This window comes from Aythya ferina (genome assembly GCF_964211825.1).
Source record: "Aythya ferina genome assembly, chromosome: 17".
Lineage (NCBI taxonomy): Eukaryota > Metazoa > Chordata > Aves > Anseriformes > Anatidae > Aythya > Aythya ferina.
The window spans coordinates 10458190-10482670 of NC_140316.1; the positions used below are offsets into that span (position 1 = coordinate 10458190).

Below are 24481 nucleotides of genomic sequence, written 5' to 3' on the forward strand. Positions count from 1 at the left end.
GGGTTATGGGGGGTGGGGATGGGTTAAGGGGGGGTTATGGGGGCTGGGAGGGGTTATGGAGGGGTTATCAGGGTTATGGGGGGGGTATGGGAGGTTATGGGGGGTGTGCAGGGGTTATGGGGGTTATAGAGTGTGGGAATGTTATAGGGGGTTATGGGGTGTGGGGGGTTATGGGGTGCAGGGGATTTATACAGGGGTTATGGGGGGTGGGGATGGGTTATGGGGGGTTATGGGGGATGTGGGAGGGTTATGGGGGGTTTATGGGGTGCAGGGATGTTACAGGGCGTTATGGGGTGGGGTGGGACTGCAGCATCCTGCCGCCACCCAGCACTGCAGCGGCTCTGCCTGCCAACGCGCTGCTCGCTCAAACCCTCGCCTCCGTCCTGACACAGGGAAAAAATGAGAAAAAAAAAAAAAAAAGGAAAAAATAAAAAAATAAACCAAAAGTGATGAGTAGGGAGAGTTCTGCAGGGCGCGCGTCAAGGTCAGCGCGTGCCATGCGCGTGGGGAACCCCGTCCCAGCATGCCCCGGGGCTGGGGGGCTGCAGCCCCTCCATCCCCCCCCCAAGGACCACTGCCAGGGCCGGGCGCTGCAGGCGTGCTGATTGGCTGGGCTGGGCCCGGCTGCTGATTGGCCGAGCTGCTGCTGTGCTGATTGGCCGGGTGGTGTAGGTGACATGGCCGCCGGGGGGGTCCGCAGGCGCTGGTTGGCTGGGGGGGGCTGTGGTTGGGTGCAGGGCTGCTGGGGGGCGCCGTGCCCACGGCCCCTCGTGGGCCAAGTGGTCCCTGCGTGATGGGTGGGAAGGGGTCAATGGGTTGGGTAGGTGGCCAACCGGTTGGGTGGTCAACTGGTTGGGTGGTTGGTCAACTGGTTGGGTAGGTGGTCACCCCATTGGGTAGGTGGTCAACTAGTTGGTTGGGTGGTCACCTGGTTGGGTAGGTGGTCAGCTGGTTGGGTAGGTGGTCAACCAGTTGCGTAGGTGGTCAACTGGTTGGGTGGTCAACTGGTTGGGTAGGTGGTCAACCAGTTGGTTGGGTGGTCACCCCGTTGGGTAGGTGGTCACCCCGTTGGGTAGGTGGTCACCCCCTTGGTTGGGTGGTCACCTGGTTAGGTAGGTGGTCACCCCGTTGTGTAGGTGGTCACCCCGTTGGTTGGGTGGTCACCTGGTTGGGTAGATGGTCACCCCGTTGGGTAGGTGGTCAACTGGTTGATAGGGTGGTCACCTGGTTGAGTCAACTAGTCAACCTGGTCAACTAGTTGGGTTTACCTCTTGGCCCGGCGAGCCATGAGAGCCAATAGGTCGGGTGCTCCACGCGCACTGGTTGGCCGCGTAGCTCACGGCTCCTCGTAGACCAAGTGCTCCACGCGTGCTGGTTGGCCGGGTAGTCACCCGGTTGACACCACGAGGTGTCCCATGGCTCCTCGCACTCTAAGAGGTCCACGCCTGCTGGTTGGGGGGGTCTTGGCCCGGTGGTCCACAGATGCCGATGGCTGCAGTGCTCCGTGCGCTCTGATGGCCCAGGAGGGCTGCACATGCAGCTCAGCTGGTGGCCCCATGGGCTGACGGGCTGGTTGCCCCCCACCCCGGGGTGCCATCCCGGTCCCCCCCCAATCCCCCTGCCCTCCTGGGGACATTCCCACCTCCCCTCCACCCCGCAGTGACACCGGGGACCCATTCCCTGGACCCGGGGGTCCCGCTGCAGCACCGCTCCCCCAGCACGTGGGGGTGGAGCCCCCCGGGGGTCTTCTCCCCCCACCCACACCACGGGGGTGCCACCGTGCGCCCCCCGGGGGCCCCCCCGGCCCCATGGCGGTGTCCCTCGCTTCCCCCCGGTGCCCCCTGCTCCATCCTTGTCGCTGTCCCCCGGCCCCCCCCATCCCCCGGGGGGCTGCGGCGGCTGCTCGGGGCGGTGCCGCTGCCGGTGCCCGGCCCCCTCCCGGTGCCGGCGGCGGGGCGGGGCGGCTCCCCATAAAGCGGGAGGCGGCGGCGGCGGTGCCGCAGTGAGGGCGGGGGCCACCACCATGAGCCTGGTGCTGGAGGCGCTGCTGGTCCCCCCGGGGGGGCTCCGCAAGGAGCCTGCCCGCTCCATGCCGCGCTCCGCCGCCTCCTCCTCCTTCTCCTTCTCCTCCAGCGGCTTCCACTCGTGGTCGGTGCCGGTCCCGGGGCGCTCGGGGATCGCGGCGCGGGGCGGTGGCGGCGGCGGGGGCAGCGCCGCCGCCTCGACGTCGGCCACCACCGAGAGCCTGGAGTCGCTGGAGGGGGGGGAGCCGCGGGCTCGCAGCGAGAAGGAGCTGCTGCAGGCGCTGAACGAGCGCTTCGCCGGCTACATCGAGCGGGTGCGGGCGCTGGAGCAGCGCAACCGGGCGCTGGCGGCCGAGGCGGCGGCGCTGCGGCAGCAGCAGGCGGGGCGCACGGCCATGGGCGAGCTGTACGCCCGGGAGCTGCGCGATATGCGGGGAGCCCTGGTGCGCCTGGGGGCCGAGAAGGGGCAGCTGAGGCTGGAGCGGTGCCGCCTGGCCGAGGACGTGGCCGCGCTGCGGGGCAGGCTGGAGGAAGAGGCTCGGCAGCGAGCCGGGCTGGAGGCGGCGGCGCGGGGGCTGGAGCAGCGCTCGGCACGGGAGGAGCGCGCCCGGGGGCCGCTGGAGGAGCGAGCCCGGGCGCTGCGGGAGGAGGCCGAGCTGCTGAGGAAGCAGCACCGGGCCGAGGTGGGCGCCCTGCTGCGGGAGGCCCCCGCCGAGCCCCCCCCGGCCTCCCTGCGCCCCGGTGTCACCGCCGCGCTCCGCGACCTGCGCGCACAGCTGGAGGGCACGGCGGCGCGCAGCACCCTGCAGGCCGAGGAGTGGTTCCGCGGTGAGCAAAAATCCCCCCAAATCCCCCTCAAAATCCTGCCCCCACGCCCCCCGCATGCTCCGCGGGCACCCTCGGGTTGGGGGTGCCCCGTTCGTGCTGCGCGCCCGGAGGGTGCCCCCACCCCGGGAGGGCGCAGGGGGCTCCCCCCAGATCTGAGCTGCAGCAGGGCGTTGCTCTAAGTCCCTCTGTCCCCCTCCAAGCTCCTTGTCCCCCCCCATGTCCTTGTCCCCCCCCCCCCAGCCGTGTGCACGGCTCCCCGGCTGATTTTTGGGGAGGGTCCCCCCGTCCCCTCCCCGCAGCCCCACGCCGCCCGCAGGAGCTGCGGGGAGGGGAGGGGGCTGGTGCCGCATCCCCTGCGGGGGGGGGGGGGGGAGGACGAGGACGGTGGGGGGGGGCCCGCAGGGTGTGTCCCCGCCGCGCTGCGGGGCTCGGCACCCATGGGTGCGCCGGGAACTGGGCTCAGCACCGCGGACAGCGGCCCCTCGGCACCGCGGACAGCACCCAGGGGTGCGGGGGGGGGGGCTGCGGGCTCCGGCTCTCCCCATCCCCAGGAGGGGAGGGGGGGGCTCTGCGGCACGCCCCTCCCCAGTTCTGCCCCCCCCTCCCTCCCCAGCAGTGCGTCTGGCCGCAGCCCAGCGTGGCGAGGTGGTGCCCGGGGGGGTTTGGGGGGGGTCCGTGGGGCTGCGGCAGGAGCTCAGGGGAATATTGGGGGGGGTGCGCTGGAAAAAGGCCAGGGTGGAGAAAATTCCTGCCCAGGCGCCCCCATCCTCCTGGGCACCACCAGAGGGGGGGGGCTGGAGAAGAGGGGACCCCGCAGGCTGGTCCCGCAGAGGATATTTTGGGGGATTTAAAGGATTTTTCAAGGGTTTGAGACTCCCCTCCCGCAGCTCGCCCTCTCTTTTCCCCGCCGCAGTGAGGCTGGACAAGCTGTCGGAGGTGGCCAAGGTGAACACGGACGCCATCCGCCTGGCCCAGGAGGAGATCTCCGAGTACCGCCGCCAGCTGCAGTCCAAGACCACCGAGCTCGAGGCCCTCAAAGGGACGCAGGAGTCGCTGGAGAGGCAGCGGCAGGACTCGGAGGAGCGGCACCATGCCGATGTCCTGTCCTACCAGGTAACCCCTCCGCTGGGTGCTGGGGGGCTCCCATCACGAAGCCGTCCCCTGCCACTGAAGGGGTGGTGGCCGTGGACTGAGGCATCGTCCCCAGGGTGATGCCGCAGCCTTGGGGTGCGGTTTGGTGGCCCCCAGATTCACCCAAATCCTAAAAACATCACCCCTGCCCTCGGGAGCTCTCAGCAGAGGTGGCGCAGGGCTCTGGGGCTCCCCCGGGGACAATCTGGAAGCCCCTGCGCTTGTCCCCTTCCCGCTGTGCCCACCCCTCCGTGGGGGCACCCCGAAGCTGGGTGGGCAGCATCCTCCCCCCTAAAGGCCTGGGGGTGCTTTTGGGGTGCTGCTGCCCCCCCTGCCCGGCCCCAGCCTCTCCGTGTGCGGCAGGAAACCATCCAGCAGCTTGACAGCGAGCTGAGGAACACCAAGTGGGAGATGGCAGCCCAGCTCCGCGAGTACCAGGACCTGCTCAACGTCAAGATGGCACTGGACATCGAAATCGCTGCCTACAGGTATGGGGGCAGCAAGGGGAACGGGGGGGCCTGACCGTCCCCTGGGGATGGGCTCTCCGAGGGCACCCCCTGGGGACCCTTCTTGGTGAGGGGGGGGCACTGCTGTCCTCTGGGACCACCTCCCAGGTGACCCAAAGGGTCACCCCCGCTGGTGTCTTCCCGGCAGAAAGCTCCTGGAAGGGGAGGAATATCGGATCGAGTCCGGCTTCGGGATGATCTCCTACCCCGAGGTGGTCCCCAAGGCTCCCGGCATCGCTGCCAACATCAAGGTGAAGAGCGAGGAGAAAATCAAGGTGGTGGAGAAGTCCGAGAAGGAGACGGTGATTGTGGAGGAGCAGACGGAGGAGATCCAAGTGACCGAGGAGGTGACGGAGGAGGAGGAGGCTGAGAAAGAGGCCGGAGAGGAGAAAGCTGAGGAAGAAGAAGAGGAGAAAGCTGAAGCAGAGGGTGAAGAAGAAGCCAAGTCTCCTGCAAAGGAGGAGGCCAAATCCCCAGCTGTGAAGTCCCCTGAAAAAGTCCCAACGCCCTCCAAGGAGGAGGCCAAGTCTCCCGCGGTCAAATCCCCAGAAAAGCCACCGACCCCCGCAAAGGAGGAGGCCAAGAGCCCAGCCGTGAAGTCCCCAGAGAAACCCACGCCCCCCACAAAGGAGGAGGCCAAGTCCCCAGCTGTCAAATCCCCAGAGAAACCCGCAACACCTGCCAAAGAGGAGGCCAAGACCCCAACTGTGAAATCTCCAGAGAAGCCCCCAACGCCTGCAAAAGCGGAGGCCAAGTCCCCAGCTGTGAAGTCCCCAGAGAAGCCCCCAACACCCTCCAAGGAGGAGGCCAAGTCCCCAGCGGTCAAGTCTCCAGAAAAGCCACCGACCCCCGCAAAGGAGGAGGCCAAGAGCCCAGCCGTGAAGTCCCCAGAGAAACCGGCTACCCCCTCCAAAGAGGAGGCCAAGTCCCCAGCTGTCAAATCCCCAGAAAAACCCGCAACCCCCGCCAAAGAAGAGGCCAAGACCCCAACTGTGAAGTCCCCGGAGAAACCCCCAGCGCCCTCCAAGGAGGAGGCCAAGTCCCCAGCGGTCAAATCCCCGGAGAAACCCGCGACCCCCTCCAAGGAGGAGGCCAAATCCCCGGCGGTGAAGTCTCCCGAAAAACCCCCAACACCCCCCAAGGAGGAGGCCAAGGCCCCGGCCGTGAAGTCCCCAGAGAAACCCAAACCTCCCGTGAAGGAGGAGGCCAAGTCTCCACCGAAGGAGCCCAAAGCCCCCCCGAAGGAGGAGCCGGCTGCCCCCAAGGCGGAGGAGAAGCCCAAAGAGAAGGCTGGGCCAGAGCCTCCGGCCCCAAAGGTGAAGGAGAGCGCCAAGGCCGGCCCCAAACCCGCGGAGGAAGGGAAAGGAGAGGGAAAACCTCCCCAGGAGGCCGGCAAAGCAGCCGTGAAGGAGGTGGAGAAGCCGAAGGGTAAGGAGAAGGCCGAGGAACCAAAGAAAGCGGCCGAGGAACCAAAGAAGGAGAAGGTGGAGGAACCCAAGAAGGGTGAGGAACCCAAAGCCAAACCCAAAGAGGAGCCCCCCAAGGCCGAGAAGCCCCCCGGCACGGACACCAAAGCCCTGGAGCCGGTGCCCGCTGCGGAGAAGAAGAAATGAGGGGAGCCCCCCGGCCCCGAGGCAGCACCCCTGGGTGCAGGAGCTGCGAAGGGCGAGAGATGAGGAGGGACCCCCGGAGGGCCCCCCCCCTCCTCGGCCAGGCCTTACCTTAGCAATATGTTCGTGAGAGACACAGCCCCTCGCCGCCCCCCCCTCCCGTGGTATGTTATGATCGCTTCCCCAGCAGAACGCCGCGTGCACAGCGCCACATTTAACACTTGAATTAGGAGGAGGAGGAGGAGAGCAGCCCCCCCACCCCTCCCCGGGGGGGGTCCGACCGCCCTCTTCCCATAAGTGCATTTATGACAGCGAGGGCCGCGCGCCCCGCAGAGCTCCAGCTGCAGGGGGGGGGGGGAGGACCTCGAGCCCACTGTCAGTTGCTTTATGTGCAATAACCAAATAATAAAGTGCTTACGGAGACACCTCGGCTCCTGCTGGCGTCGTTTGGTGGAAGGGGGGGCAGGAGGTGGGGGAGGAATGCAGGGGAAGGGTGGTCCGGGGGGGTTGGGATTGTCAGCTGGGGTGCACGGGGGGTGGCACGGGGCTTTCTGAGGTGGGTGGCAGCAAGGACAGGTCCTGCACCTCCCCAATTTTCCTTGGGGAAGAGCCCAGCACGTCCTGGGGGTGCCTGCACGATGCCCAGGGGTTGGAAGCAGGGCCAGAACCCATCGCACTCCAAAAAGGGGATTTTTTTTTTTTTTTGTCCTTTTCCTTCTGAAATCTCAGCTCCCCGGGGGCGGGGAGGGCCTGGTTTAACCTGAGCGCTGCCCTGCACTGCAGCACCGCACCTGCTGGGGAGGGGAGGCAGGGCTGGGAGCCTTCATTGGGGGTGATTTGGCCAAAAAATGGCCCTGTTGGAGAAGCAGGAGGGGACCTCGGGTCAGGGAGGGAGCCTCAGGGCTGTGAGAGCTGCGGGATGGGACCCCCAGCGGGGAGCTGTGAGGGATGGAGGGGGACAGGGCGCAGCCCGGAGCTCCCCTCCTGCTCGGGGTTGGTGCTGAATCAGCTGGCAGGCAGCCGGCGGGGCTGGGGCTGCAGTGCGGAAGCAGGAAGGGGCTATTTTTATCCACCTCCACTCCCTGCTACACGGATCTGCGGCGGGGAGGCAGGGAAGGAGGCAGAGCCCCAGGCAGAGGGGCTGGGGGGGGGGACACAGACCTGCCAGGGACAAGACAGCCAGGACAGGATTACCCCTGGGTCCCCCACCCCAGCCTCAGTCAGCACAAACACGCACATCACTTTCCTTATTTCAGCATTTAATCCTTTCGGCTACAAAACAAGACCCAAAAACCTCAGGAAAAAAAAAAAAAAAAAAAAAAAGGAAAAAGCAGGGTGGGGACGCTCCTCTCCGTGCCAGGGCGAGTCCTGGTCCTGCGGGGCTCAGCGGTGGCTGAAGAAGCCCTGCGGGTAGTTGAACTTGAAGGGCTTCAAGCGCATGGGGCCCCTGCCAGAGGAGAAAAAGGAGAGGTTGGCTCACCCCTGTCTGCTTCCAGGCAGGCGTGGGGGGAAATGCGAGCTCAGAGACCTGCTGCACGTCCCAGGAGTGGGGACAACAATGCCAGCAGGGCACGGGGCCCTCACCTGACCAGGCGCAGACACATTTTCTCCTGGGGAAACTCCTTGGGCCCCTCCACGCTGGTGTCGTGGGGCTCCGTCTCCAGGTAGACGTCCAGCACCATGCAGAGGCGCTGCAGCTGGTTGGTGAGGAGCTGGTAGCCGGGTTTGGGCCCCCACAGCTCCTTGTAGCACACGTTGACCTCGCTCTCCATCGCCTGGCAGAGGCGCAGGGAGCAGCAGGGCCTGAGTTCGGTGTCCTGCTGCTCCCAGCCCCCAACCTGCCCCCGGGGCTCCCTCCCCAAGGGCGCAGAACCACCAGGAACACCCCCAGGAGCCAGCAGCTCTCCAGTTCCCCCCCCTCTGCCCCTGCTCACCCGAATGTTGTCGTCGTTGTTGCCGGTTCGCTCTCCTTTCCAGTTGAGGCAGAGGCTGAAGATGGGTGGCAGTGCTGAGTAGCCAGGGTTCAGGACCACAGCGGCCTGGAGCTTGGCTGAACAGGGCAGAAACATCACCCCACAGCCCACGGGGCCCCCATGGTGTGGGGGCAATCAGGGCAGCTAATAATTAGGTGTTTCTGGGGGAGGGAAGGGCCCACCTGTGCCCCTTTCTATCAGGGCCATGTAATAGAGGTGCGTGTCCTCGGCCAGGCCGGCCTCCAGCACATCTTTAGTGTAGGGCAGCTCCTGGGGGGGGAGAAAAGGGGAGGAGTGAGGGGCTGCTGGAGGAGCTGGGGGGGTCGCGGCCTCCACGTGGCGCCTACCGCGTAGTCCTCGAAGGGGATGGCGCTCCACTTCACCAGGCGTGAGACAATCTTGGTGGGGAAAAGATGCTGGCACTCGCTGGAGACTGGCACCACGCCGTGCTCTGCAAGCAAGGACGAGGCTGAGCAGGGCAGGGGACAGCAGAACCGGGGGCTGGGAATGTCCCCTAAAACTTCTGGCACCTCCATCAGGTGCCCGGAGAGCAGTGGCAGCCTGGGCTGCGACCCTGCTGGTGCTCACAGCCTGCTCGAGGGGCTCTTGGCACACTTGGGAACGTGGCTCTTGTGCGGCCACGCCCTGAATTCACCCCCAATCCAGGGGTTTGGGGCTGGGCACTCACCCAGAGAGGCAAACTGCTTGTGCAGGGCCAGGCGGGACTGCAGCCTCGTCCGCAGCAGCTTCACCGTCAGCTCCATGTGGCTGGCACTCAGCGAGTTGTCGGCGGTGACCGTGTGCTGGGGGGCGAGGGGACGTCACACCAGGGCTGCTCCACGGCTGAGGTTGGTGCCAGCCGGAGCCCCAGGCTCTCAGAGGGGCAGGATGGGATGCAACCGTCCCCAAAACCTCCCCAGAGCCCCGGCAGCTCGGTTTGGGATCCTGTTAAATAGGGGAGGGAAGGGGCGAGACGTGCCTGAGGCTGCTCCTTGGGGAAGTGCAGGCCGCCCAGCTTCTGCACCCAGACGTAGGGGTGCCCCAGCTCCGTCACGTAGTCGCTCAAGGTGACGATGCTGCAGGGAGGAGGAGGAGGAGGAAGGGTCAGGCCGCCCCACAGAGCTTCCTCCCCTGCAAGGAGTGAGCTATTCGTTCCTCCAGCCCGAGCCCAGGGCGGGACAGCGGCTGCAGGCAGCCCCCTCACCCCACTTTGTCGAACTGGAACTGGTTGGCGGGGTTGGGGGTCTTCTTCCCGTGGTCTCCCGGGTACAGGCAGCTCAGGAGGGAGTCCGGGGACAGCAGGTCGCTGGCGGGAGGGAAGAGGAGGATCACACAGCAGCACAGCCCTGCGTCTCCCCGGGGCACCCGCTAACAGGCTGTGATGAGCCCCACGGGCTGGGTTTGGAGGCCACAGCAGCTTTCCCCTAGCTCCACTGCGGAATATCTCCTAAGGAGATCTCCTCCTGGCTGTAGAGGAGCTAAAAATCCCCAGGGAGCTGCTCAAAGGCACCCCAGCGTGTTAACTCTGAAACCTACCGACGACCACCTGCACGGGAACCCCGTGGCACAGCCTGGGGGGGCTCGACCAGGGGTGTCCCTGCCACCAGGAGCCTCCCCGAAGCAAGGGACCCCGAGGGACGCTGCCTTTGGGGGTGTCACGCAGGGCTAGGGGGGCTCCTCGACAAGATTTGTCCCAGCAGGAAGGCCAGCCTGCCTGGTTTGGGTCCCTACAGGGAAAAGGGAACCCAGAAGGCCTCATGGGGACAGCCTGAGAGGCAGCACCTGCTTAAGGGGGGGTCCCAGGCCAGCCTCTGCAGCCCCCCTCTTCCCCAGGCGCCTCCTCCTGGTCAGGGAGAGCTCACAGCTGACCTGAGCTCCCCAGGCGGGCTCCCACAGCTGCCACTTCAGCCAGTCCCACACAAATCGGGCTCAAGCAGTCCCTGGGGAGCCCACGGGGAGGCAGCTGCATGGGACAAGGTGACCCGCAGAGCGGGCAGGAGGGGGGAGCCGCCAGGCAGAGGCTGCAGGAGGGAGGAGAGCAGTTTGGCTGCAGGGCGGTGACCGCACATGGAGGAGGAGAGGTTCCCCACGGGCACTGCTCTCCTAAGAGGCTCCCAACCTGCTCTGCCTCTGATTCAGTCCAGGATGTGGCAGAGGGAGGGAAGGAAGGAGGGAGGGAGGGAGGGAAGGAGGATGCTGCCTGGAGCTGCAGCAGCCTGGCGGGGTTCCCACAGCAGCCCTGCAGCTAACGGGGAGGACACGACGGGGAGGGCAGCAGAGATGTGCGAGGTGGCAGCGCTCCTCAGGTGCAGAGGGGCAGCCATGCCCCTCGGGGCCTCCCTCATCCCTTAAAGGACAAACCGGGACAGGACGTGGGCACTGCAGCTCTGCACAGCTCAAATAAAACCTCAGCCACAGCCCCACATCACACGGGGGGGGAGCTGGGAGGGCTCTTCCAGCCCCCAATTCAGCCGAGGGACGTTGCCACCACGTGGCACCCCTCCCGCCGTGTCACCCCGCTGTGGGACACCCGGGCAGGGTGCTGGTGACCATCTCTCACCCAGCGCTGATGGCAGTCGTCATCTCGACGGCGGTGGTCACCTTGGCCTTCACCGTCATGACGTTGAGGTTCATCAGGTAGTAGAAGGTCAGGTGCAGCACGTTGTCATCTGTGCCAACAAAGAAGGGAAACTGCTTTGTGCTCCGTCTCGGGGCACACAGGACTCGGAGCTCCCTGCAGGGACACGGATGGAGGGGAACGGGGCAGCAAGCGGCGTGCCCTGACCCCCAACACCCCCAGCAGCACTCATCAGAGCCCCAAGAGCACATCACAAAGGAGAAAAGCTCCTAAGAAGAGGGATGAGGCTTCAGAGGGCATGGGCATCCCACCCGGGTGGGCAAGGGGAGTGCAGGGAGAGCTCAGTGCCTCTGTTCGGCCCCTGCTCATCCCCGGGCCACGGGGCTGAGGGCAGGGACAGTGCCCCCACCCTGCTCTCGTTGCCCTAAAAGCTCCCTGACCCCAATGCCACCCTCCTCCGTGCTGAGGGCCCCCCACCCTCGCCTACCTTTACACTTGAGGTCGATGGTGACGCACAGCGGGTGCCGCTTCAGCATCTCCTTGCGCTTGTCGTCCAGCTGCACGCCCAGCGTGGGCCGGCGCCGCTTCTGGGGAAGGGAACAGAAGCTGTGGGCCCCATCCCACCGCCCCTCAGGAGCCCTGAACCCCTCCTGCCCTCTCCTTCCCTTCCCACCTCCCTAATTCCCTGCCTGGTGCTGATGTTTTGGGCAGGTGGGGAGGCCCGGGGGCTATTTATACAAAGTGGGGCAGCTCCTGCAGGACAGCAGGGCTCACGCTGCTGCAGGCAGGAGGTGAGCAAGGAGAGGTGTGAGCACAGCAGCTCTGTTCCCTCGTTGTGCCGTGCTCAGGGCAGACATCAGAAGGCAGCCTCGCCCTCCCGAGGGGCACCCAGGGGTGCCCAGCTCTCCCCCCCTGCCCTGGGATCAGCGTGCCTTACCGTGGTCTGCTCCTCCTCCACGTCCGAGTCGCTCTCGTCATCTGCCCAGAGAGAGGAGGGGGGAGTGAACGCGGTGCCGAGGGGCTTTGCCCACACCCAGCTCCTCCATCCGACACCGCTGCTGCCCCCAGATGTCACCGTCCCCCCCTCGCAAGCCAAACGGATGCACAGCAAGAGGGGGGAGCACCAGGAGCTCCCGGGAAGGAGCTGGGCACAGGTGCTGCAGCCGCTCACCCTGCGAGTCCTCGGGCGGCTTGTACAGGGCTTTGGCTTCCTCCACGCTGCCTTCGATAGCCACCACGAGCTTCTTGTCTGCGCAGGGACACAGAAACCACGTCACCAACCCGATTCCAGCGGGGACAGGCAGTTAGCGAGAGCTGTGGAGCAGGGTGGTACGATGGGAGCTTGGGGGGAGCTACAGCCTGCAGGAGCACGGCCCCGTGCAGTGTTTACGGAGCCTGCAGAAGGAAATCCAGGAAATCCAGGAATCCAGGAAATGCAGCGCTGCCCCAAAAAGCTCCAGCCCCAGGCAGAGCCCCACAAAGCTCAACCGAGGGGTCAGCAGGAAGAGGAGGCTGCCCAGAGGGTTCTGTGGGGCCGGATCTCCTGGTGGGATGGGGTCAGAGGAAGCAGAGCACTGGGGTTGGAGGGAGTGTTGCTGAAAACCATAAAGACCACATCTATGAAGAACCAGAAGGGGCTGGCTAGCATGAAAAGGGAGCAAGGAGCTGCCAGGCACTCATTTTTAGGGATGTTTTGGATGATTTTCCCAGCCCTACTGGGAAATCCTGAGTCAGGGGGAGCTCAGGGAGCACCACACGCGGCCTCCACATGATGGGGGGGGGATGTGCACCACCACTGGGCCGCCTTTATCCCCGCCGACCTTGGTGTGGTGCTGAGGATGGGGGCAGAGGCGGGCAGGCAGCTCCGCCAGCAGTTCTGGCCAAGGGAGCTGAGCCAACAAAGTCTCAAATGCCACTGCCTCAGGGCGCTGCCTCCGGGCTCAGCAGAACACGGCAGGACGTCCCGCAGCACCCCAAAGCTCCCCAGGGCAGAATTTCCACGGAAATCCAACCCCAAGTGCCCCCGGTGCTCACCGCAGGCCTGCCCGTAGGCGCTGGCTTGGACAAAGAGGACGTAGAGGGGCGGTGGCAGGTGCCGGGCTGTCTCGTACTGCTTGTGCGCCTGGTCGAAGGGCATGAAGAGGTACTCCTGCACGGGCAGGGAGGCCTGGGGGACACAAGACAGGCTTCAGGAGCAGGGATGGGGCAGAGTGAACGCCCTTCTCAGCACCTCCCTCGCCCCTTGGCACGTGGGAGAGCAGAAAGGAGCTGCTGCAGGAACAAGGGGGATCTGGAGAAGGTGACAGGGCGGGGAGCAGCTCGGGTATGTGGGGTCACTCCGCTGCGACCCGACACCCCCTGAGCAGGAGGGGAAGGGCTGTGAGGGCTGTGGGTGCTGTGCCACCCTAACGCTGCTCCTGGAGGCTCCTCCCTTCCCTGCAGGGCTCAGGGAGTACCTGCATGATGCTGTTGAGGCGAGGCTGCAGGCTGCTCAGGTACTCCTTCTTCACCTCGATCTCCTTCAGGATCTTCTCCTTGATGGTCAGGCACTCCTTGTACCTCTCTGCCAGCCTACGGGGGGTGGGAATTCGCTTAGCACCACTGGGGCTGGCCCGCTCAGCAGCCCCAGGTGCCCCAAACTTGCCCCGAGTCCCTGCAGGAACCGGGAGAGCTGATGCAGGGACATGCAGAGAGCTCTCAAGGCCAAGGGTGGGCAGAGGCAGGCAGGAGCTCAGAAGCAGCAGGAGGAGGAAGGGGAAGCTGAGCCCGGCGCTGTCCCGAGGCAGGGCAGCGACCACGACTTCCCCCAGCAGCGCTGCTCCCGCGCCAGCTCGGCTGCCAGCACCCAAACGGGTTCCTCCTGACCCTGCTAAGCCCCCGAGGAGGCTTCTCCACGTGGTGCTGCGTCAGCAGCTCCCAGGGTCGACTGCTGAGAGCCAGCTCAGCAGCACAGCACGCAGCGCTCATTACCAAGCTGGAAACCCGAGGGAAAGGGAAGCTGGCCACGACTCGGAGCCCTGGGTGTGCTGGTGTTGAGGGAAAAGAGCCCAAAGCCTGCCACAGCGAGCTGTGCTGTGCAGGGTTAGGCTGATTTGGGGGGAAAGCTGCTCCCAGCTGCCTGAAAAACCTGCTGCTTGGTGCAAAGGGCGTGTAGTTACGGTGTGTTTGCTTTGCAGCAGGACAGGAGCTGCCACAGCGAGGCTCCTCGAGCGGCCCCGCATCGGCTGAGGAACCTGGGGGGACCAGATCCTGCCTTAGGGCAGCAGGACCCGAGGAGCAAACTGCTTAAACCCGCTCCTTGCCCCCGCAGCACAGCAGCAGTGGCTCTAAAATTCATTCTCTCCTTTCCGTGCCCCAGAGCCAGCACAGCCTCAGGGAGAGAGCGGGTCCAGAGAGCGCCTCCCTGCAGCGAGGACTCGGTTACACTTACCTGCTGCTTCCTTTACCATTTCTAAAAGGTGTTAAAAACCCCTCCTTTGTTGCCCACCCCGCCCGGCAGCCCCCAGAGCCCAGCCCACGGCTCCTTGCAGGCCGCCCCCACCCACCTCTTGCGCTGCTCCAGCTCCCAGTCGAGGCGGGCGAGGGTCTGCTGGTGGGGCTCGGTCAGGGTGATGTCCGGCCGGCTGATTTCGGTGGGGGCCTCGCTGTAGAACTCCTCCAGGCTGACCAGCTCGATCTCCTCGTGCTTCGACCTGCACACCCAGCGGGACCGGGTGAGAGAAGGGGGAGGGGGTGCCAAACGTGCAGCCCCTCCCTTCCTCGCCCTCCCCAGCCAAGCTCACTTGAACTCCAGGCACTTGGTGATCTCTTTCTGCAGGTGCATCACCTCGTACAGCAGGTTCTGGAGCTGCAGGTGGTAGGCGTCCACCTTCTGCTTCGCCTGAGACACAGACATGGCCAGTGAGCACCAGAAGCAGAGCGGGAGGCACAAGCAGTGAGACCCCAGAGCTGTGAGGACGCCCTTCCCACAGACCCCCGAGGATACTGAAGCGCTCAGCGGGGTGTGCAGGGATGAACTTTTACCCTACAAAATTCACTGAACCCCACACATCCCCTGGAACCATCCAGGGACGACAGGTTTTGGGGTATGCAAGCATTTAGGGGGATAAAAAAAAGTCATTTTCAGAGCTGGGAATGCAAATGCTCATCACTGCAAACTGATCCTGTTCCCTTGCAGGGACACAGCATGTTCTGGGGACAGGAACAAGGCAGTCCTGGCTGCACACGTGGGCTCAGTCTGTCCCTGTGCCTGGCTCCCCAGCAACACAATGAAAATAAATGCTCCTACAGCATGAAAACGTCTTTGAGATGTCCGGGTGCAAGCTCTGGAGCCCATAATTCACTTCTCAGGCCCGCAGCACAGTGGGCTGCTGAGACAGAGCTTCCTGCCTCGCTGCTACACCAGACAGGAGCCGTTCCTCCTGTACAATCCATCACAATTACAGCCTCTGCCGTGCTGCAGAGCCTCCTGGCAGACTTCTAGCACAGAGAGCACCACCTGCTGGGCCTTTCTGCTGCCCACACGCACCCAGCACCCAGCTCAGCCCTCCCTGCAGCCCCCTCCCAGGCTGGCTGCCCCCTGCCCCGTACCTCGTGGGTCTGGTCTCGCCCCTTCTTCAGGCGGATGTGCGCCAGGCGGTTCAGCTTCTTCAGGGTCATGAAGTGCACGCAGCTCTGCACGCGCCGCTCGTCGATCTCGGAGGCCTGGGGGCAGCAGGAAGCTGTGGGGGGCGGCGGGGGAGCCCCAGGCACACGGCCCCTGAGCTCTGCACCCAGCCGGGCCTCCCGCTGCCAACGCCCCAGGCCATCACTGGGCATAACCAGAGGGGTTTTCAGATCACAGGGGGCTCAGCTCCTTCCCCAGGAGCCCCGATCAGTGACCCAGTCTGTGCAATGAGTGCACGGCCAGGGGCCACATGCCTGTAACTAAATAGGATCTCATTTTATTTGACACAGGCTGTTTTGTTTCCCTATTTCTCCCCAAAATGCAGCCCAGCTCCTGGCCCTCCCAAATTAAGGGAAAACATCACAGAATTTGATGTAAATCTACGCATTCAACCACCCGCCGAGGCTTCCCGTACGTTGTCCTTGATGCCGCGGCTCTTCAGCTCCTGGATCTCGGCCATGAGGCGCTGCAGCTCCTGGCAGGTCTCCTTGTACAGCTCGTAGTCCTTGATGGGGTCCCGCAGATCCACCTCGCACTCCTCGCTGTAGTACCGGGCATCCTGCGGCGAGGGGAGAGGCCGCGAGTCCCCCCGGGGCTTCATCGCGAAGGGCTCGCGGGGCAGCCGGTGCCTCAGCAGGGCCCGGGCCGCGCCTTGAGGCCTTCAGCAGGGCCCAGCCCGGTGAGGGCCCGGTGAAGGCCCCGCCGTTACCTGCTCGCCCTCCGCCTTGCCGCGCTTGCCCTCGGGCGTGGCCCCGTCGGTGCGGATCACTTTGGGTTTCCGCTTCTTGCCGGCCTCTGAGGCCATGGCTGGGGGCGCTGCGAGGGGCCCGGGCCCGGCCCCGCTCCCCCCTCCCCGGTCCCTCCCGGTCCCCTCCGGTCCCTCCCGGTGCCCCCCGAGCCGCCTCACGCCGCCGCCCGGAAGTGACGCGCGGAGCAGACGAGAGTAGCCCGGAGAGAACAGAGCGCCCCCCTAGCGGACAGTCCTCCAAGGGGGCGTGGCCTTAAACAACCAGGGGGTGTGGTCTAGGTGTGGTGGGCGTGGTTTGTGGACTCAGTGGGCGTGGCCTCGGTCCCGCCGGCGCGCCGGAGGGAACGCGGGGAGGGGGGGGCGCCCAGACACGGAGAGCGGCAATTAAATATTTAATTGGTCCCGCCCCTCATTAGCACGTCATTAGCGGTAATTAACAGCAGCTGCCCCGCCTCCGCAGCCCCTCCCCAGCACCCCAGCGGACTCGGGGGCTGCTCCAGCGCCGGGCTGGGCCCTGCAGCACCCTTATAGGGCCGGGGATGGGGGCGCGGGGACTCGGCCCCACACGGCCCCCCCGGGCTGGGTCCGGTCACTGCAGCGGGGAGATCTTCAGCGGGATCATGATCCGGGACTCCATCGTGCGGATCAGCGGCACTGTAGAAAGGAGGAATGGGGTCACGGCGTGCTGGGGGAATTGGGGTCACGGCGTGCAGGGGGCTGTGGGGTCACGGCGTGGCCCCCCCTCGCCCCACACGCTCACCCGTGTAGTAGACGTTCTCGTCCCAGCCCCGTTTCCGCCACGCTGCGTTCCTCGTCTCCTCGCGGGACTGCAGGTCCTTGTAGGCTGCCGGGAGGGGAAGGTTTGAACCCCAAATCCGCCGTGACCCCACAAGCTTTGGGGCTTTGGGTGCGTGCGGGGCACGGCCGGGGTCGGCGCGGTGGTGACGGGGGGGGCGCGAGGCAGCCCGCTTACCCCAGAGGTGGTGCACGACGTACAGCTCCCCGATCTGCGAGAAGAAGCCGCCCACGGCCTCCTGGTTCTCCTGCCGGTACTTAATGGCCCGAGCCCTGGCAACGGGGGCAGGAATGCGGGGAGGGGTTGCACGAGGCGTCCCCACACCGTGTCCCTGCGCTGAGGGTGGTCACCGTGCTCCCGGGGGGCCAACTCACCAGTTGTTGCCCCACTCGATCATGGTCCCTGGCTGGAAAGGGAGGAAAAACCCACAGAGTGAGCGGCCAGACCCCAAACAGCCCCCAAACCCCGCTCCGGCCCCGCAGAACCAGCACCAAGCGCCCAAACCCCACGGAGGGGGCCTCACCTTGAGCTTGTAGGTCCTGAGCTCGTAGATGTTGGGCCCCTGGCGGGGCAGGGGCTCGTTCCAGAAGCTGAACTCCAGCAGCAGCTGGTTCCTGCGGGACAGCAGCATGCGGCTGCGCTCCTTGCGGAAGTCCAGGTACTCCTGGGGACAGCCAGAGCCGGGGCAGCTGCTGCTGCTAACGGGGGCGGCCCGGGGGGGGCCGCGGGAGGGCGACGCGCTGCCGGCTCGGGCGCTACCTTGTTCTGCTTCAGCTTGTTCATGCAGTCCATGAGGGCCGGGTACCCCCCCGAAAAGCGCCAGAGGTGCACTGGGATGGGAGCAGCGAGGTGTGGGGTGGGGGAATGGCATCGAGCACCCCACAGAGAGCCCCCCCCCCCCGGGACACCAGGGCTCGCCCCGCGTCCTCTCCCTGCCCAGCGCTGGGGTCGGAGCCAGGAGGGGGGTGGCGGGGGAGCCCCTGGGTGCCCCCCTCGCGGGTTCTGTCCTCGTGCAGGATGCGCTCACCTGCCTGGTCCTGCTCGCCGTACCACGTGTTCCAGTTCCCCACCAGGTCGCAGGGGTAATCGGCGTCCAAGTGCAGTTTGGGCAGCACCTCCTCCCTGCGCGGGGCACAGGGGGCGGTGGGGGGGCGGCCCCGTCTTCCTGGGACCCCCCCGGATATGAGAAAGGGGGCGGCTGGGGCACGGTGGGCGGCAGTCGGGACTCTCCCAGCGAGAGGAGAGCTGAATTTTTGATTTTTTTTACCCCGCAATGCTCCTGACCCCCCCCCATTTGCCCTCCCAGCCAAATTGAGGGGTCTCCCTCCATCTCAGCCCCCCCCCCCAGACCCCAGCGGGACACGGGACGGCAGCGGGGGGGGGCTCACGTCAGGCTGTTGTAGGCATCCAGGCATTCTGGCTTCACGTTGTGAACTGCAGGGGGGAAAGAGGGCGAGAGAGGCTCTGTCGGCTGCCACGGCGGGGATCGAGGCACAAAACGGGACGGGCGGAGTTCTGGGGGGGGCATTTTCCCCCCCCCCGCCCGCCCGCGGGGCACTCACACTGGATCTTGTAGAGGTTGCTGGTCTCCTTCTTGGACAGGAGGTTGGAGTGGGCGTCCTTGCGGGGGTCCACCTTGTGCACGAAGAGGGAGCGGAACCAGCTGCCCTCGCTGTCCCGCGAGTACGCCCTGCATTTGGGGGGGGGGACACAGGGAACGACCGCTGTGGCCTGCTGGGGGGCGGAGGTGGCGCAGACCCTCCCCATCCTTCCTCCAGGACCCCTTTTTCCCACCCCACCCCCCTCATGTACCCCCAGAGGGGTTCCTTCATCCCCTAGGGCCCCCCCCAAGGGGCTGCGGCGCAGCACAGAGCACGCAGAGGCAGCGCAGCGGGGCCAGACCTTTGTCCTGGTCATGTATTAACGGCGCGGGACGGGGTCAACGGCCCTGTACACACACGGGGGGGGGACAGGGCGACACCAAACCCCCCCCCTGTAACCCCCCAGGCAGTCCCATGGCTGGGGAGGGGGGAGAGAAAGGAAGGGACTGGGGGGGGAAGAGAGGTTAGGAGCGGGGCTGGGAAGGGGAAAAGGGCCTGGGGGGGTCTGGGCCTATTGGGGAGGGGCTGGGCCTATGGGGGGGTGGGCCTGAGAGGGAGATGGGGTCTGGGGGGGGGTCTGGGCCTATGGAGGGGGGGTCTGGGGGAGTTTGGGCCTGATTGGGGGTCCTGGGCCTATAGGGAGGGGGTCTGGGCCTATAGGGGGGGTGGGCCTGAAGGGGGAATGGGGTCTGGGGGGGGCTCTGGGCTTATGGGGGGGCAGGGGTTTGGGGGGGGTCTGGGCCTATGGGGGGGTTTCTGGGCCTATAAGGGGGGGTCTGGGCCTGAGGGGGAGATGGGATCTGGGGCTTCTGGGCCTGTGGGGGGGGGTCCAGGCCTTAAGGGGGGGGGCCGGGCCCTGAGGGGCGGACAGGGCCTGAGGGGGGGGCTGGGGCCTATTGGGGGGGGCTGGGGCCTGTGGGAGCGGCCGGGCCCTGAGGGAAGCTGGAGCCCGGGGGGCTCTGTGGGGCCCCAGGGGGCGCTCCCGGTGCGGTTCCCGGCCCCCCCCGCCCCCTCACCGCGCCCCTCCGCCGCCGCCGCCCCGCCGCAGCCCCCGCAGCCCCCGCAGCGCCGCCGCCATCTTGCCGAGGGGGCTCGGGAGGGGGCGTGGTCATCAAAAGCCACGCCCCCTTCTTCCGGAGTGGGCGGGGCTATTTGGTGGTCACGCCCCCCCTCCTCGCGCGCTCTCTCAGAAGCTGGCCTGCAGCACCGTGATCCTGATTGGCCGCCGCGCCGCGCCGCCGGCCCCGCCTTCGATCGCCCTCAGCCAATCAGAAGGGTCGCTCGCGGAGGCCGGCGCACGATTGGCTGCGGGGTCTTCCCCCGCGGTCCCCCGCCCTCCGAGGGTCGAGGCGGGCGGCTGCCGCTGATTGGTCGAGGCGCCCGGGGGGCGGGGCTCCGGAGGGGGAGGTGGCAGCGGGGGCGGGGCCGGGCTGGGGGCGGGGGGAGGGGGCGGGGTCAGGGCCCCAGGGTCCCCCCCCTCCAGGCCCCCCCAAGGACCCCCCAGCCCCTGAGTGCCCCCAGGGCCTCCCATACCCCCCCGATCACCCCAGGTCCCCCCAAATCCCCCAAAAATAACACCACGTCCCCCCCACGCACCCCATAGCCCCATGTGGCCCCCCCAAACTCCCCCTGTGTCTCCCCATATCCCTCCGGGTTACCCCATATCCCCCCATGTCCCCCTGTGTGCCCCCAAGGGCCCCCCAGATCCCTCCACCACCCCCCCCAAGGACCCCATATCCCCCCCTAAGTGTCCCCCCATATCCCCCCATACCCCTCCGTATCGCCCCATGTATCCCCATATGCCCCCAAGGACCCCAAAATCTCATCATGTCCCCCCAAGTCCCCCCATGTCCCCCCCATATCCCCCAGTGTCCCCCCAGGCCCTCCCATACCCCCCCAGATCCCCCCAGATCACCCCATATCCCCCCATGTCCCACTCTGTGACCCCAAGGCCCCCCCAAATCCCTCCACTGCCCCCCCAAGTGTCCTCCCACATCCCCCCGTACCCCTCTGTGTCCCCCTGTGTCCCCCTAAGGCCCCCCATACCCCCCCGTATCCCCCCATGTACCCCCAAACCTCATCATGTCCTCCCCATGCCCCCCCCATGTGTCCCCCCATGTCCCCCCAAGCCCCCCCTTATCTCCCCCATATCCCCCTGTGTCCCCCCAGGCCCTCCCATACCCCCCATATCCCCCCAGATCACCCCATATCCCCCCATGTCCCCCTGTGTGACCCCAAGGGCCCCCCAGATCCCTCCACAACCCCCCAAGGACCCCAAATCCCCCTCCAAGCGTCCCCCTATGTCCCCCCATATCCCCCCCAGATCCCTCCGTATCCCCCCATTTACCCCCGCATGCCCCCAAGGCCCCCAAAACCTCATCATGTCCCCCCCATGTCCCCCACATGTTCCCCCAAGCCCCCCCCATATCCCCCCATACCCCCCAATACCCCCCCATACCTCCCTAATACCCCCCAATACCTCCCAATATCCCCTAATACCCCCCCAATACCCCCCAAGCCCCCCCAATACCCCCCCCACCCCCCCCATCCCCATTCCCCCCCCAGTTTTGGGGTCTCACCCCCCCAGGGGCGCAGCGCAGCGCCGCAGGGCTCCCACCCAGGCGCTCAGCTCCGCGGGGCTGTCGACCCCAAACACGTAGGGCCGCATCCCGGGGTGCTCCGCCTGCACGGGGGGGGCCTGGCTGTGACCCCCCCCCCAAAACCACAGCACCCCAAAATCCCAATGAGGGGCTGGGGGGCCCCATCCTATAGGGTTGGGCCCCCCCCTCATGCTCCCAAGGGGTTTGGGATCAGCCAGGTCCCAAGGGTTTGGGGTCACTGCAGTTCCCCAAGGGGTTGGGGGTCCCCCTATTGGGGTGGGGGGGATAAAATGGGGGTGTCCCCCCCAAACTGACCGTGAAGAGGAAACGGGGGGCACCGGCGGAGGGTCCCAGGACGCGGATCCTATAACTGGGCAGGGGGAGCCCCCCCCGAACCCGCTGCTCGCTGCTGTCTGGGGACAACGGGGGGGGGGCACGGAGGGAGAGGGGGGGGCTTCAAGGACCCCCCCACACACACACCCTGCCAAACCTTGCCCCCCCCCCCAAAAAAATCCCCCAGCCCCGCTGCAAGGGGTCTTGGGGTCCCCCAATTGTGCTCAGACCCCACCCCAAATAAAAAAAAGACCCCCAGGACCCCCCCCTCACTCCTGGCCCCCCCCCCCCCGGTGCCCCCCCCTCACCCCGGTAGTAGTAGAGGCAGAGATCCACCAGCACGAACCAGCGCCGCTTCCACAGCCGCAGCCCCGAGCTGTCCTGGGGGGGGGACACACACACAAAGGGGGGGTTAAATCAGCACCCCCAAATCCCAACCCCACCCCCCGGTGCCCCCCCAGCACCCCCAGACCCTCCCCTCAATCACCCAAACCTTATAACCTTCCCCAGACCCCCCCGAACCCCATAGCCCTCCCCCAAAATCCAAGCCCCCCCTAGAACCCTCCAAACCCCATAAGCCCCCCAGCAACCCTAGCCCCCCCCAAAACCCCCTTGGTACCCCCAGAACCCCCAAATCCTCCCCCAGAACCCTCCTGATACCCCAAATCCCATAACCTCCCCCAGACCCCCCCAAAAATCCCATAACCCCCCCAAATCCCCCCCAGTATCTCCAGCCCCTGCCCCCAAACCCCTTCTGATCCCCAAATCCCCCCTCAAAGACCACCCCCCCAGCCCCCCAAACCCCATAACCCCCCCAAATTCCCCCCAAACCCCATAACCCCCCCAAATCTCCCCCCAGCCCCTCAAACCCCATAACCCCCCAAATCCCCCCCAAACCCCATAACCCCCCCAAATCCCCCCCCATCCCCCCCAAACCCCATAACCCCTCCAAATCCCACCCCAAACCCCATAACCCCCCCAAATCCCCCCCAAATCCCCCCCAAACCCCATAACCCCCCCAACCCCCCCCCAGCCCCACCTGTTTGTGCAGCCAGCCCCTCATGGCCGGGGGGGCTCGGGGGTCCCTGCGCACGGCCTGCCCCCCCTTCCCAAAAGCGTGCACCCTCGGCACGGGGCGGCAGGGCTGGCAATAGGATTTCACCGGGGGGGGGGTCTCACAGCCCCCCCCAGGGCCCTGTCCCCCCCCCAAACCCCCCCCACCTCCCCTTGTCCCCCACAGCCCCCCCCCAGTCCCCAGGGTCCCCCTTCCCCAGTCCCCTTTTGGGACCCCCCCATGCACCCCCCAACCCCAAGCCCCCCCCATAGCTCCCCATGCCCCCCCCACCCCCCTAAAAACTACCCTGGACCCCCCCCGGCCCCCCCATTACCTACCAACAGCTCCTCGAACCCCCTGGACCCCCCCCCCATACCCTAATATGAGCTCCCCCTGGCCCCATAGCTCCCCTGGACCCCGCTGGACCCCCCCCCCATATCTCCCCCTGGCCCCATAGCCCCCCAGGACCCCCCCATATGTCCCCCTGGCCCCCCCATAGCTCCCCTGGACCCCCCTGGACTCCCCTGGACCCCCCCCCAATCTTCTTCTGCCCCCATAGCTCCCCTGGACCCCCTGGACCCCCCATATCTCCTCCTGCCCCTCCCCATAGATCCCCTGGACCCCCCTGCCCCCCACCCCATAGCTCCCCTGGACCCCCCCCATATCTCCCCCTGGCCCCATAGCTCCCCCCTGGACCCCCCAGGCCCCCCCCATATCTCCCCCTGGCCCCATAGCCCCCCAGCCCCCCCCCATATCTCCCCTTTCCCCCATATCTCCCCCTGGCCCCATAGCCCCCCAGGCCCCCCCCATATCTCCCCTTTCCCCCATATCTCCCCCTGGACCCCCCCCCAATCCCCCAGCCCCCACCTGTGTGTCGGGGTGCCGGGGGGGGGCCGTGTGGCTGCCGGCCATGGGGTCCCAGCGGGGGCGGCTGTAGGGTTGGGGGGTGGGGATTTAGGGAAGGGGGGGGACCCCATGAATGGCCCCATTCAGCCCCCGCCGCCCCGCACACAGAGGCCCCGTTCTGAGGCCTGCGGGGGCGTGGGGCCGGGGGGGGGGCTGGGATGGGGGGGTCCTGGGGGGGCTCCTCGCCCACCCCGATCCCATCCCGCCCGGCCCCAATCCCTTATCCCGCTCCCAGTCCCGTCCCGTTACCCAGTGCCGGTCCCGGATCTGATCCCAGTCCCACCCAGTTATCCCAGTTCCACTCCCAGTCCCACCCCATTACCCACCCCCCCCCGCCATCGGTGCTGGTCCCAGTCCCGACCCATTATCCCGGTGCCCCAGCCCCAATCCCATCCCACCCCATTTTCCCAGTGTTGCTCCTGGTCCCATTACCCCAGCCCCAATCCCAGTCCCGTACCCATATCCCAGTGCTGGTCCCAGTCCCGTTATTCCAGCGCTGATCCCAATCCTATTATCCCAGTGCTGATCCCAATCCCATTACCCCAGCCCCAATCCCAGTCCCATAACCTTATCCCAGTGCTGATCCCAATCCCGTTATCCCAGTGCTGGTCCCAGTCCCGTTATCCCAGTGCTGTCCTGGTCCTGTTATCCCAGCCCAGCTGTGACCCTACAGGGGGCTGGCACGGGGCAGTGCCCGCCCCCGTCCCAACCCCACAGCGACACCACGGACTGGGATGGACTGGGACGGATGGGGACGGATGGGGACGGCCACCGAACGGGGACGTCCCACACTCATCCCACAGGAACACGGGGATCCTACAACAGCATGGACATCCCCCAGGAACAGGGAAATCCTACACAAGGACAGGGACATCCTACAACACCACGGGCATCCCTTGGGAACAAGGACATCCCCCAGGAACGGGGAAATCCCACAAGGACAGGGACGCTCAGCAGCAGCACCACGGGCATCCCGGGGCACCGTGGCCATCCTACAACCCCCTGGGCACCCCACAGCATCGCGGACATCCCCCAGGAACGTGGGCATCCCATAACAACTCAGACATCCTATAACATCATGGATATCCTATAACATCATGGACATCCCACAATGTGGAGATCCCATG

General features: G+C 66.3%; 4 protein-coding genes across 5 annotated transcripts; 1 reads left to right on the forward strand and 3 right to left on the reverse strand.

The window, feature by feature from the left end:
• Window positions 1-2015: 2015 nt before the first annotated feature.
• Window positions 2016-6522, forward strand: NEFH (neurofilament heavy chain). Of its 2 annotated transcripts, XM_084539227.1 has the most exons (5): window positions 2016-2852; window positions 3766-3965; window positions 4347-4471; window positions 4638-4968; window positions 5098-6522. In XM_084539227.1, the coding sequence occupies exons 1-5, from the start codon at window positions 2024-2026 to the stop codon at window positions 6100-6102; spliced, it is 2490 nt and encodes an 829-aa protein (XP_084395353.1). In that variant the 5' UTR covers window positions 2016-2023; the 3' UTR covers window positions 6103-6522. The 2 variants fall into 2 exon arrangements, with proteins under 2 accessions (XP_084395353.1, XP_084395352.1); XM_084539226.1 differs by having other exon boundaries at window positions 4638-6522.
• Window positions 6523-7337: 815 nt separating this feature from the next.
• Window positions 7338-16180, reverse strand: THOC5 (THO complex subunit 5). The gene is made up of 19 exons (XM_084539112.1): window positions 16026-16180; window positions 15732-15875; window positions 15241-15354; window positions 14433-14530; window positions 14196-14342; window positions 13107-13221; window positions 12685-12817; window positions 11822-11899; window positions 11588-11628; window positions 11138-11237; window positions 10633-10741; window positions 9277-9378; window positions 9052-9148; window positions 8761-8875; window positions 8420-8523; window positions 8255-8342; window positions 8034-8149; window positions 7684-7874; window positions 7338-7546 (listed from the first exon to the last, which is right to left on the reverse strand). Exons 1-19 carry the CDS (start codon window positions 16119-16121, stop codon window positions 7483-7485), a joined length of 2052 nt encoding a protein of 683 aa, XP_084395238.1. The 5' UTR covers window positions 16122-16180; the 3' UTR covers window positions 7338-7482.
• Window positions 16181-16443: 263 nt separating this feature from the next.
• NIPSNAP1 (nipsnap homolog 1) lies at window positions 16444-19575 on the reverse strand. The gene is made up of 10 exons (XM_084539120.1): window positions 19478-19575; window positions 18423-18550; window positions 18249-18294; window positions 17888-17982; window positions 17620-17690; window positions 17384-17524; window positions 17235-17266; window positions 17038-17132; window positions 16825-16908; window positions 16444-16718 (listed from the first exon to the last, which is right to left on the reverse strand). Exons 1-10 carry the CDS (start codon window positions 19537-19539, stop codon window positions 16654-16656), a joined length of 819 nt encoding a protein of 272 aa, XP_084395246.1. The 5' UTR covers window positions 19540-19575; the 3' UTR covers window positions 16444-16653.
• Window positions 19576-19582: 7 nt separating this feature from the next.
• LOC311446211 (pleckstrin homology domain-containing family A member 4-like) lies at window positions 19583-23875 on the reverse strand. Its single transcript, XM_084539121.1, has 7 exons — window positions 23812-23875; window positions 23316-23379; window positions 22434-22538; window positions 21703-21775; window positions 21377-21474; window positions 21041-21144; window positions 19583-19891 (listed from the first exon to the last, which is right to left on the reverse strand). The coding sequence occupies exons 2-7, from the start codon at window positions 23358-23360 to the stop codon at window positions 19648-19650; spliced, it is 669 nt and encodes a 222-aa protein (XP_084395247.1). The 5' UTR covers window positions 23361-23379; window positions 23812-23875; the 3' UTR covers window positions 19583-19647.
• Between the last annotated feature and the right edge of the window lie 606 nt (window positions 23876-24481).

Bases quoted from the DNA above. Each gene is read 5' to 3' on its own strand.
- THOC5 (XM_084539112.1), bottom strand. From the start codon at position 16,121: ATGGCCTCAGAGGCCGGCAAGAAGCGGAAACCCAAAGTGATCCGCACC. The intron at 11,900-12,684 runs GTGAGCACCGGG...GTCCCTGCGCAG, and splicing joins CGCCTACGGGCAGGCCTGCG to ACAAGAAGCTCGTGGTGGCT. The intron at 7,547-7,683 runs GTGAGGGCCCCG...CTCCTCTGGCAG, and splicing joins ATGTGTCTGCGCCTGGTCAG to GGGCCCCATGCGCTTGAAGC.
- NEFH (XM_084539226.1), top strand. From the start codon at position 2,024: ATGAGCCTGGTGCTGGAGGCGCTGCTGGTCCCCCCGGGGGGGCTCCGC. The intron at 2,853-3,765 runs GTGAGCAAAAAT...TCCCCGCCGCAG, and splicing joins GGCCGAGGAGTGGTTCCGCG to TGAGGCTGGACAAGCTGTCG. The intron at 3,966-4,346 runs GTAACCCCTCCG...CGTGTGCGGCAG, and splicing joins CCGATGTCCTGTCCTACCAG to GAAACCATCCAGCAGCTTGA.
- NIPSNAP1 (XM_084539120.1), bottom strand. From the start codon at position 19,539: ATGGCGGCGGCGCTGCGGGGGCTGCGGGGGCTGCGGCGGGGCGGCGGC. The intron at 17,525-17,619 runs GTAGCGCCCGAG...GGCTGTCCCCAG, and splicing joins ACAAGCTGAAGCAGAACAAG to GAGTACCTGGACTTCCGCAA. The intron at 17,133-17,234 runs GTGAGTTGGCCC...CCCCGTTGCCAG, and splicing joins ATCGAGTGGGGCAACAACTG to GGCTCGGGCCATTAAGTACC.
- LOC311446211 (XM_084539121.1), bottom strand. From the start codon at position 23,360: ATGGCCGGCAGCCACACGGCCCCCCCCCGGCACCCCGACACACAG. The intron at 21,475-21,702 runs GTGAGGGGGGGG...CGTTGTCCCCAG, and splicing joins CTGCCTCTACTACTACCGGG to ACAGCAGCGAGCAGCGGGTT. The intron at 19,892-21,040 runs GTGAGACCCCAA...CCCCGCCCCCAG, and splicing joins TGCGCTGCGCCCCTGGGGGG to CCCGGCCCCGCCCCCGCTGC.